The following is a 12,111-nucleotide window of genomic DNA, read 5'->3' as shown; positions in this document are numbered from 1 at the left end:
ATGTACTGTAAGGGGACACGGGTGGCACTGTGGTCTAAACCGCAGAGCCTTGGGCTTGCCGATCAGAAGGTCAGCGGTTCGAATCCCTGCGATGGGGTGAGCTCTCGTTGCTCGGTCCCAGATCCTGCCAGCCTAGCAGTTTGAAAGCACTTCAAAGTGCAAGTAGATAAATAGGTACCACTCCAGCGGGAAGGTAAACAGCCTTTCCGTGCGCTGCTCTGGTTTCGCCAGAAGCGGCTTAGACATGCTGGCCACATGACCCGGAAAAACTGTCTGCAGACAAACGTCGGCTCCCCCGGCCAGTAAAGCGAGATGAGCGCTGCAACCCCAGAGTCGTTCGTGACTGGACTTAACTGTCAGGGGTCCTTTACCTTTACCTACAAAAGTTGGGTTGCAGGTCTCTGCTTCTGTGTAATTTGCATATGGTGGGCAGTATTCAGCTGCCACCCAGAACCACACACTATTTAAGATTGCATTTGTGTGTTGTTGTTGATGATGCTTTAGTTGGAACCATGTCTGATCAGTATTTGGTCACTTAAAGCACTTGCATGCAATGACACACTTCTTTGGTGAACACTCGTAGCTGAGTAAGATTGTCTTCCATAAATATGGTTTTAATAATGAGTCCGTATTTCTGGACACACCACAACCATGGCATTGTAATAGAAACAAGTGGCAGTTTTATTATAATACGTTTTGTGCTACCATTTCATCTGGTTCTTTGGTAGTTTTGTTTGGTAAATTCCCCGTAGAACTTGGCTCAGAAAGCGCCTGTTTGAGTTCACACATTGACTGTGCCTTGTGTCAGCCACATCATCTGACAGATGGAACGTGATTGCTCAGCTTTAAAACATGCCGTCTGGGATCTGCATCAGTTCTCTTCTTAGAGTTTTAATTCTTTCTGCATGCCTCTGACTAGTCTTTGGGCTTCAAATGTAACCATTCTGAATGAAAGAGATGAATGACCCTCTATTTTCATGGGTATGGGTCATTATGGTAAATCCAGTTTGGGGCTTATTCTGTCTTCAAAAGAGGCCGCTTCTGGAGCACCAAAAGGGGAAGAATGGACAGTGCTCTTTTTTCCAGGACGGCTATCATAGCATAGCAAGGTCTGGAAATATAAAGGGACATTTATGCTGCTAACCCTGCAGATTTCCGGGCAAAATGCCCACCAACTTGGCTTTCAACTGCATGTTGATAAAAATTGATTCTTGGAAGTCCGGATGATTATGTGAAGTTGAAAGAGAAAAGGATTCTGCCTCAGGCAAGTGCCGGCCACAAAGCAATATCAAGAGATTTCAGAACTGCCCCCTGGTCTCCCAGCATCTTGAGGCCCACTGGCTGATTTGGATTTTTGAGAAAGTGCCATGGGCGCCACCACAAACCAAAAATCCTGGGGTCCCATAAGGAGCTGTGCCCCGGATCCATTTTTATGTCCAATGGCAGCCGTGTGAAGTGATGGGTCTTTAATCTTTACTGTGCAGTCTATAGATACTCTTAATTTGATAGTGATCTGGGGAGCCCAGGAATTTTCTTTTATTACAGTACTCACCAGTACAGTACTTGGCTTAAATCAGTGCAATGTGGCAGCAAAAAATGCCAAAGTAGGTGAGAACTAATCTCCGAAGCCTAACTGTCCACATTGTTTCAGAAAGCGATGGTTTGGCGGACCGCGTTATGCAAACCAGCTTAGTTAATTTATAAGGGTTCTTGGTAGCAAAGGCTCACTTCAGGAAATATTCAACTTTCATTCCAAAAAATACAAATCAGGGATATAATATTTATTATTATGTTTAAATTCTGCCCTTTATTCAAGCAGCACAAGGCAGGGTGCAGGGAGCACACACAAACACACACCTTATTACACTGCGGTGTGAAAAGCAGTCTGATGAAGAGAGTCAAACTTCGGCTAAGCTGTGAAGCTGGCCTTGGACACATCACTGCCTTTCAGCCTAACCGACTTGCGTTACTGTGAGAGAATCATCACAAGTAGGCCACCTCGAGCTCCTTTGTTATTCTAAACATATTTCATGCAGGTGATCTTTAAAACACAGAATTGATCATCTTTCTGCAAGCATTTATTATTTTTGTGCCAGTATTCCAATAAACCATTTACCCCTGAAAATGAAGTAGGCAGGTTAGGTTGCTTCCAGATGGCCCCTTTATTGAGCATCCATCCTGATTTGTTTGCAGGGGACTTAGGCGATGTCAGGTATTTACTGAGCATTCATTCTGATGCAGTTGAAGGATGTTATGACATTGGGTCAAACAATCATTATCCCCCACTTTCCAGTGCATTTTCCCATCCCTTATCACAAAAAGTCTGTTTTGGGGCAGTGGGATGGATTTGTTGCACAGCACCTCCAAATGGACTATAATTGCACATCTTGAATTTGCCAGTATGTGACTGAATCCCACCCAAAATAGTGATAGTCTGGAAGTGCCCTTGTTTTGAGAGGGGAAATGTGTAACAGACATGGTGTTGTTCCTGTTTTTGAAATATTAAAAAAGTCCTTGACAAAGTGGATTAAGTGAGAAACTGATTATGTCAAGGCAGGAAGCTGAAAAGAGCAGCCATGCTGTGTCAAATTTCTGTGGCCTTCAGCTGATGTTTCTTGGCAACTGGGCCTCTCACTCCCTAAAGGGATAATAAGTCTGTGGTGGATCAGAATATCTGGTCTTGAATGGTCTATGTGCCTTGACTATTTGTAGGGCACATTGCAATACATTGTTTTTTATGAATGCACCAGAGTAACCCTGCAGAGGAATATGCTAATAGTTTTGTCTGTTATAACATGCAGCTATTGTAATTGGTATAAAGAGTCAACAAACAGCCTGTCTGACCCTATGGAGCCATTTTAGCTGTTTCGGGACATTTTAGTTGCATCATTGACATTGGCATTGTTCTTGGAGGTGCAAAGGTCAGCAGGGTTCTCCCATAATCTACTAACCACCATCCTCTGCCCCTATCCCACTAGATGCCATCTCTGGGGTCTTAAAGTTCTGAACCTGAAATCCAGAACCCGATTAAGAAAGCCGATCAGGGAACAGACTCTCCAAGACCTGGCCATGTGCATTGGTTTTGGTCAGTCAGTGTCCACCTCCAAGGTTCCTGGAACAAGCTGATATTAGAAGATATTTGATATTAGCTTGGAAGATTAAAGGAAACAGATTTATTCCATTGTTCCTTCAGCCCAGGGACATTGTGGTGGTGGTGTTAAAAAAAGCCAACACCCACAAAAAGCTGGTTTGTAGCACATAGTGTTAAGACTGGCTGGCTTTTCATTGAGTGAGATACATAATCTCCCTAAATTTCATTTCCTATAACCCCCCCCCCCCCCGCCCCCGTTAAATACACATTCTTGTGTCTCAAGATGCTTGGCAGTAGGAGTCTAGAGATCCTTGAATCAGATGAGGCACTTCAGCATTTAAGGGATCTCTGGTGAATGTACCTCTTGGCAAGTTGAAACTCAGGCCCTCTCTTCCTAATTCATTTCCTCTGGGGCAGGAAAGAAAAAGGGTTTCCAAAGGTGCAAGAGACAATAATACTGCTGATTCACTTTCCAAGGTTATTGTAAGGATTACTGGGGCAATATATGTGAGTACTGTACTTCAAACTCTCAAAGGGTTACTTTTGGGTGAGACTTTTAGTTGACTGAGATGCCATGAATCGTTCAATTACAAGATGATGGTTTAGGGCTCTGATTTAACACTGCACAAGTGCAGAACAGTCAGATCTATGTTCACATATCACTATAAAATAAGGTGCAATTGCACTTAGCTCCCTGCTACAGCTTCTAAATAGATGATTGGCACAATTGTACCTTGTTTTACATGGTTATGTGCACAAGCTCCTGCTGGTAGATTGGGCTGGAAATCACGTGTGCTACTTGTTTGCACACATAATTCCCTGGCAAGCTGTGGCGGTGTGTGCACACGTCTGCTTCTATATGCATATGACCCCCAACCTAAATTTGCATTATATCGTGGGGGAAAGAAGGAAGAAAAAAGCCACACAAGTATAGCTCCTTGGTTTTTAGAACACAAATACATAAATTTTTAATCTGAGAAAAATACAAAATGAAACCATGTACAAGTTATGTACAAACCCTTTTTACAAGACAATATATTTATCACTGGATATTACATATGACAAAGTCAGGTAGATCATTTCTGAGCACCAGCATTTGCACACTCTCTTTCTCTCCCTCCAATCCTTACTCAAACAAACAAACAAAACAAATGATGAAGCCACACTCCTTTTTCTTGATGAACTTTGAGTTAACACCCCTGTTTTCCCCCCTGTTGTCCCTTTGGGAGAAACAGCTGGCTAAGACAGATGCCTCTGTAAGTCATAGTCCCATATTTGCTTCATTGCTGGGCCGTGGGGAGAATGGGTAGGCCACCTTTGATAATTCACAAGATTTCTAAATCTTGACTGCAAGGTTTTCATGACAAGCCGTTTAAAATTTGCCACTTCTACTACACATGTATGTCATGGACAGTATCCCAAAGGAGGTTAATTTTTCAAAAAGATTGCTTTGAAACTGTAACACAAGTCTTCTAAACCTCACCTTGGAAACATCTGATGACTTTTCTCTAATGATTTTTTTTTCTTGTTCTAGTCTATCTTCCTAAACTGCATTAAGGTACCAAACTAGCGTTTCTCCTTAAATTTCAATTAGATGCATTTGTGCAGTTTTCTTTTCTCATTTGAAGGCCTCCAGACCATAAATTAATTGGGAATGAACCTGGGTGAAATGGAACACGCAACAATAGCTGCCACAAAACAATACGAAACTCTGCTTGCCTCACAAACCCACTGGGAAGCATGTCTGGGTGATCAGTGCATAGAGAGCGCATTGCTGCCAGGGTTTAATGCTTATGCCTGCTCTTGGGAGGCACTTTAGCATGGGCATAGCACTCGAGAGTGAGGGAGCCTGCCAAAGTGAGTGCAACTAGGCAGGCTTAAGAGTGCTTCACTGGTCAGTTCTCGAGGGTCATATGCATGTAGGTTGGCCAGGTCAATTTTTCAGGAAACAAGGCGTGCTTGGGACTAGTAGTATCTGAGACGAGGGTGTTTCTTTGTGGAGTCTGTGGAAATGGGACGCATGGAAGTAAGGAAAAACCAGTTACCCTGATGCAGCATGGAAGCAGACTGCCCCTTGCACAGCTGCATCACGCACATCTGGCCATGTTGGTCACGGGTGCGATTGGTCTGTCTTCCCCATGTAGATGGAATGGTACGGTTCTGCAAAAGGGGGCGATGCTTTAAAGTGTAGGACAACTGGTGACCCTGGCAGGTGCATGCCGCAAATGGAGCCCTTAAACTGCTGCTACTTGTGTGTGGTGTACTTAAATCTTTGAAGACCCTATAAGGTATTTAAAAGGAGGAGGTGGCCGACCTGGCTGTGGACAGTGTCATGAATGCTCAATTTTGAAAGCATGGATCATTAACCCACTTGTAAGTTATTGCTGTTGTTATGTGGCGAGTTCTGCAGCTTATTATTGCAAAGTACCTTAAGCACGTGTGTCTGCAAACAAAGCCCTCAAGTTTACCCATTTTGCTTGCCTCTCAGTGGCATCCACCACACCAGATTAATAGACGCTAATACTGTTTGCTGAATTTCCTTTAAAAATATAGTGAAAGCTTTCTGTGGTTGCCTTCTGCATCACTGCTAAATAGTGTGCTTGAGGAAATACCTTTCATCCTTGCATTCTCGCCTGCTTCTGCTTGCTTAACTCTTTATCCTTAGCTGAGTCTCAAGAAAGAAAGAAAAATGCACAAAGAAAAAGTCCGCATTGGCAGGGGCTGAGGGGAAACGACATAACTCCCCCCTTACTTGTGTTGCTCCTACAAGTTCCTCAAGGCAACTGGCGACTTGGCTCCCTGTTACTGTGGCCTCTTTCTCTAGATCTAGAATGGCTAACTCTTTGATATACCCTGGATGGAGAGAGATCACATAGCAGTTTCTTCCCCAGTGATTCTTACTAAGTAGTGCTTAGAGGGAACTGAAACAAATGAAGAAAAGACTCTTAAATTCAATTCAACTCAGCACAGTGCAACAATTAAAGTGAAAGAAGCAGCTAATTGCACAGTATGCACTTAAGAATGTAAGAATCTCTTTGTAGTCCATTTAATCCAGCCTTCAGTCTCCAGCAGTGACCAAACCCCTACGATATACACAATACAAAAACAAGCAGGGCACAGTGAAGATAACCATCTGACATTGTTGTTTCATCTCTGGCATCTACTAATTAGAAGTATGCTGTATCTGAATATAGATCTTCTATGTTTTAGCTATCATGGGTTATCAGTCACTGACAGACTTGTCTTATATGCATTGGTATAATGTTGAATTATATAGAATCATGTGTGGCTCTTGGAGTCATCACACCTTATGGTGCAAGACCATTAAGAGGTTGTCTCTTGAATTTTGCTATGTGGCTGCTAATCCAGACAACTTCTGAAATTACAGATGCATAATTCAATGGGATTGGGGGAGACTTGCAGCTATACCTTCATTAATTGTCATTTTCTACCACCAGAACTGGAGGATTGACTGTCTAGAGGCAATTCACCTATGTGCAAACCCTTTCCCAATATTTTTCAGTTCCAAAATTTAGCTTTTCATTTCATCCTCAATTCAAAGCACAGAAAAAACATCTTTAGACTTGGCTTTATTCCTCTCTAATTATTATCACTAAGCAGCCCATGAGCTAGCGTGTGCAAATATTCACAGTGTGTGACTGACGGCACAGGGGGATAAGAAACTGGGATCATGTTTGCAGGATAGCCATGTGTTTGTGGTCCTGCCTTGCCAATGCTTGTAGACTCTGCGTGTATGAGAGCCACCACAAGGTAGCTGCAGAAAAACCACCTTCTGTTGAATATAAATTTGTGGGCATCTCTTCAGCCAGACACCACTTATCTGACTTTGTTTAAATTCTCTGTTGCCTAGACAGGGGCTGGTGGGGGTGGAAGGCAGCAATAGGTGGCAGCAGAGCCAATGGCAGGCAGAGCCAACAAATGCCATTTCCATCTTCCTCCCTGGTGAGTTCTACAAAAGCAACACTGAGACTAAGGAGGATGAGGATGACGGCAAGTGCTGCCTCTTGGACCAGCTGTGAACAAGAAAGCCAGGCAGATGCGGGATGGCTGAGGGACCAGCCTCCACTGTATCTAGATTTGTAGGCCCAGTTTGTGTGTAATGCTAAGAATAAACCTTGATTACAGCTCATGGTTTGTCGGGAGTGAAGCACGCCATGAGCTTGAGTTCAGACATAATGATGACCCCCCCAAAAAGGCTTAGCCCTGGATTGGCTAGGTGTTGCATGTATAACTGGTTGCAGTCACACAGAAGTCATCATTGCCTGGTGTATTTGATGTGTGTGTTGGGGTGGGGGAATACTATCCTGGGGCATAGTCTGAAGGCACTTGATGATGCAGTTTTGCTGAAGCTAAGCAGGTTGGGCTCTTGGCAATGCCTCTCCGAGTGACTGCCTGGAAACAGCTTGTACCCTGCCTTCAATTCTGTTATGGAAGGAAGGTGGAATATAGGTGTAAAATATCACTTGTGGAACTGATTGGTTCGCACATGAAACTGCCCTCATATGAAAAGTTCCTATTCTCTGAGGCTGCATATTAATGTGGAACAATGTAGTGTGTGATCCAGGTGGGCATGGCCAACTGGGAATGCTACTGCTATCATGGAAACTGTTACCAATGAAGGCTGAATTGCCTCTTCCCCAGGGCTGTCTGTGTGTCCACTATATGAAATGTATTAAAGTTTTGTACTCACTCAAGACAGTCCATATTCTGCACCAAAACCCTGAACTTCTTACAAATTGTGCGAACCAAGTACAGTACTTTTTCCACAGTTTCCCTCATTCTGCATATGTTATTTTGCAGTGTTTGTTATATTGAGTCATGCATTCTAATTTTGCAAGATCTGGAGAAGAGCAAGGAACTGTGCTTAAAGGCCAGTAAAGTCCCCTTCCCCATGCTGATTTCTGAAAATCTGTTTTAGCCATCCTCTCTTTTGAGTGAGATTTAAACAGACTTACCTATACTCAGAGACTTTCAATATACCTTCATAGCAACAAGGGCTAGAAACTTGATTAAAATAATACATACATACTAGAAAGTGAGCTGAGATTCTCAAGAAATTCTATCTATACCTAAGGCCACATTTTGTACTTTTTCTCAACCCACTGACTGAATTGGAGTGCATACACAAGTCCTTGCCTATCCATATCCAGTCATTCAAAGCTATTAGCAGTCACAAGAAGGAAATCGTAAGAAAGCTTCCACTATAATTCCAATCTGTGATCATTTTTGCATGGGCTTATCCGTGTGTTGTATTTATTTACAGTCTACACCTGGACCTGCCCAATTCTTAATAAAGATGCATTGCACAGCTGAGCTATGAGTGCCACTCTCTATTATTTCAACTTCATTGTTATAAAACTTTCTGCTTTATGTAACGTGGCCAAAGAAATAGAATGGTGAGCTTTTTTTCTTTACAGGTAATTTAAACTGATTTAATTCCTGTTCTTTGCTCTCAAAGCAAACAACCACTTGGACCCAAATTGAGTGAATTCTCTTGGCATTGAGGCATATTTCGCTTTTTTGTGTCTTGCAGTTCATGAATGAAAAAGGAGTACAGACTCAGGCACAACCCACATGCGTTTGCACAACCTACACAGGCTGCAGTTTGGCCTTCTGAGTGGCTTGTGCCCTGGGGGGGGGGGGAATTTAAATGACCTAAAGCAAAATCCAGAATACAAATTGCAGCCTGCCTGTAGACTTATACTTCTCAAAGCTAAAACCCACCTTGGTTTTGGGTATTGTGATATGGGTATAAAACAAACTGCTGTTCGTTTGCTCTTTGTGAGGAAAGTGGTGATAATAAGTACTTTTGATAAGCAATCCAATTCCCCATACATTATATTCACAGTTCTTAATTTCCTCTCTCTTTTGAAAAGCTAATTCTACAAAACATAATGACAAAGTAGTCACAGTCCAAGAAGTCACTCCGGAATTAAGTCTATTAGGTGTGAGTATGAATATATTTGTACTGCAGCCAGTAGACAAACATTGAAGCTGAGATAGTTTTTAGCTTAAAATAGTGGGTTATATAGTGGACACCTTTATCTGCTCAGTACTCGTTTGATTCACTGATATTACTCTAATGATAACAATATCACAGAATGTTTAATCTCAGCATTGGTTTTTTTTTTTTTTACAACTTTGCACAATTACAAAGCCTAAAATCAGCTTGTGTAGTGGAACCTGATGCCAATCTCTTGCCTCTTGCCTGATTGTGTCCCCCTTCACTTCAGGAGATCATCTGCCCCAGCTCAGCCTAGATCAGCAGTTCGTAATTTAAACCGGAGAGAGTTGCTAAATTATTTAGAGCCTCAAATGCTGGAGTGACCATATATTGCAGCGCAGATATGAAACATCACCATTTTGCCTGACGGCTAGAAAGCTTGTTGGCCGTTTTGTAGAAAAAGCTCCTGGCGACCTTTCCTACAGGCCTTTTTTAAAATATTCTATTGAATACATTCATTATTCTTTGTTACTACAGTTATGCTTGTTTTGTTGTTACCTTTAGGGGCAGAGTCCCAAAAGCTTGGAAATTAAAAGTTTTATTTCTATCACCTAACAAAGGAAGACAGAAATTAGGTGGCTGCAGCATAGCATGAGCAGTGCCTGAACTACAATGTTTACATCACAATTAGAGCTCACCTAATATCTGGATGTATTGCGATTGGGAGGCTGGATTCGGCTTTTGCAAGCACGAGAGGCCATTGGCAAGTTGTGGTATGGAAATTAGTTTTGTCACCTTTCGGGCTGCAAGACCGGAACTCCAGCTTATCTTTTGCTAAACACAGTTCCAGGCATATATTACGATCTGATTCCTTGTCTCCCTCCCCTTAAAAATCAAAACAAAATAGGTTGGGATTAAAGGCCTCTGAATCTTGGTGATAAACTTGAAATTTCCATGCTTGACCCCTTTGCACCGAGATGTGCTAATCATAGTCAACATGAAGCAATGAAGGGAAGCAGCATTTCTTCTACAGCTTTCTGGGCAGTCCCCATTAGACTCTCATTTATTTGCTGCATTTTTGTTTTATGATATGCTAACGTCCGCTACTTTATTGCCACTATTAGCCATTTATGTGATATTGGACTTTCTATTTACCTGTGAGGAAGATGCTCTGTATGAACACCTGTAGTAACTATTGGAGCAATCCCATGCATATTTACTCGGAAGTAAGACCCACTGTGTTCAGCGGGGATCACTTCCAGGTGAGTGTGCACAGGACTGCGCCATATGGTAGTAATCTAATGGATAATTTCAGAATGAAGTTAATTTTACAAAAATATGACGTTTCCACTTTTTTTCCAAAATAAATATGCTTCAGTTTATTAAGAGCTGGTGTCAATGCTAAACAAAATACACATCTTCCAGGAAAGAAACATTCTAGTATGCTCTTCTTTGTTACTTCTTCTTTGAATTACTAAAATACAAGTTGGACCTTTTTAAAATACATATTTTTTTCTCTCTAATTACATTTTTTTTCTTTGTTTTGTGACCATCATTCTCCTGAAAGACATGAAAAGGAGCAGGAATATAATATATATATTTTGCTGGAGTCTGGCCACATGTGTAGCTGTTTTGTTAAGGGAAAATACTTGACAGTGAAATAAAGAAAAAAATATATTTTCTTTCTAATAAATAAAAATAATTTAGAACGCTAGAGGCTATACATGACTGCTTTGATTATGTTGTTTTATAAATGAAATAGTTTCCAAAATACATGGAAGCAAATATTGAAGGCAGACAAACAAAGATCTGTCTACTTTGCTTTCTGGCAAACACTTGCCTTTCTTTAACTTTTCCCACCCGTGGTTCGGCATGAAAGAGGAACAAATGTCACATCACCATTCATGAAGTCTGTCAAGTTGTTGTTTTAAAAAAAAAATAGTTCTGGCCTTCTGTGAGTCAACATTCATCTTCAACTTCTCTGATTGGTGGTATCAAGCTGCTTGTAGACTTATACTGATTGATCTGATTGGCCATGTGTGTACTCATGGGCTTGATTTGAATGTTTCTGGGATAGGCATTATCCGGCTCATCTGTAAACCATTTCTTTTCTGCTAAAGAGCAAAATGGATAGAGAGACAGAACAAGGGAGGAGGAAAAGGAAAAGTTTAATTAGTGCCATGCCAAAAGCAGTTGAGAAAAGTGCAGGGTGCGGGCGGGGGGAGCAATCAATAGAAAGTGACTTTGAATAATGGCTAGCAGTGAAGTGCTGTAGATTTTATAAACCCAAGAACACTGATTAGAAGAGAGGGTGGAACGTTTGCAGGCTTGAAAGCAAAGGGTTAAAAAGAACTGGCAGGTGACTGACTCATTTGTGGAAGGTGACCAGAGCCTTCAACCTGGTGTCAGAAATTCTGCCCTCTGTTTTAATGTGATTAGTGAAATGACTAGTGATTGGCTTTTAGAAAAACACTACCTGGTTTAAATTTGAACTGAAATGAATTTGCCGCGATACATTTCTCTCAAAGAGTCCCCATTGTGACTTTCTTTGTCGGATACTTTATGAGTGCTTGATTATCTGAACAGTGTTTAATATTTCACAGATGATTTTTTTAGTACCGCATTTACTCGAGACTAATGCACCACGAAATCTAATGCACCACCTCAATTTTCAGAACCTTGAAACGAAACAAAAAAAGTATTTGCTTGCGAATGTGCATTGAATCTAATGTACACCTTAATTTTCACAATGTAATTTGGCCAATAAAGGTGAGCATTAGATTCGAGTAAATATGGTATTAGACAACACACATGTTATTCAATGGCGTTAGAAAAATATGTAGTGTTTATTGGGGAATTAACACATGGTGGCTATATCCGATAGCTGACATAGTACAGTGCTGATGTGCAACAATATCAGTATCTGACAGCATCTGGTAGAGAATGTATAATGGAATTTAATAGATAGATGACAATTCATGAGACTTGTATTTCATGTCTGCCAGAGTCAAATTAAGAGACACTAACATGTCCAAATCACAAACATTTTGAATTT

The 12,111-nt window shown here is 41.4% G+C and overlaps 1 protein-coding gene across 7 annotated transcripts in view; it reads right to left on the bottom strand.

Annotated features, from left to right (window-relative positions):
* Positions 1–8,730: 8,730 nt before the first annotated feature.
* Positions 8,731–12,111, bottom strand: part of KCNMA1 (potassium calcium-activated channel subfamily M alpha 1) — a 544,144-nt gene continuing 540,763 nt past the window's right edge. For 4 of the 7 annotated variants that reach the window (XM_028729135.2, XM_028729138.2, XM_077930637.1 and 1 more), the window contains one exon: positions 8,731–11,167. In XM_028729135.2, the coding sequence (XP_028584968.1) occupies positions 11,016–11,167 (152 nt within the window). In that variant the 3' untranslated portion in view covers positions 8,731–11,015. Of the gene's footprint in view, positions 11,171–12,111 lie in introns of all 7 variants that reach the window. The other 3 variants (XM_077930638.1, XM_077930634.1, XM_077930636.1) reach the window with 1 other exon arrangement.

Source organism: Podarcis muralis, chromosome 6 (genome assembly GCF_964188315.1).
Source record: "Podarcis muralis chromosome 6, rPodMur119.hap1.1, whole genome shotgun sequence".
In the NCBI taxonomy this organism is placed as follows: Eukaryota; Metazoa; Chordata; class Lepidosauria; order Squamata; family Lacertidae; genus Podarcis; species Podarcis muralis.
Note: the sequence above shows the minus strand (reverse complement) of the source record. Positions and strands in the feature narration are given on the sequence as shown.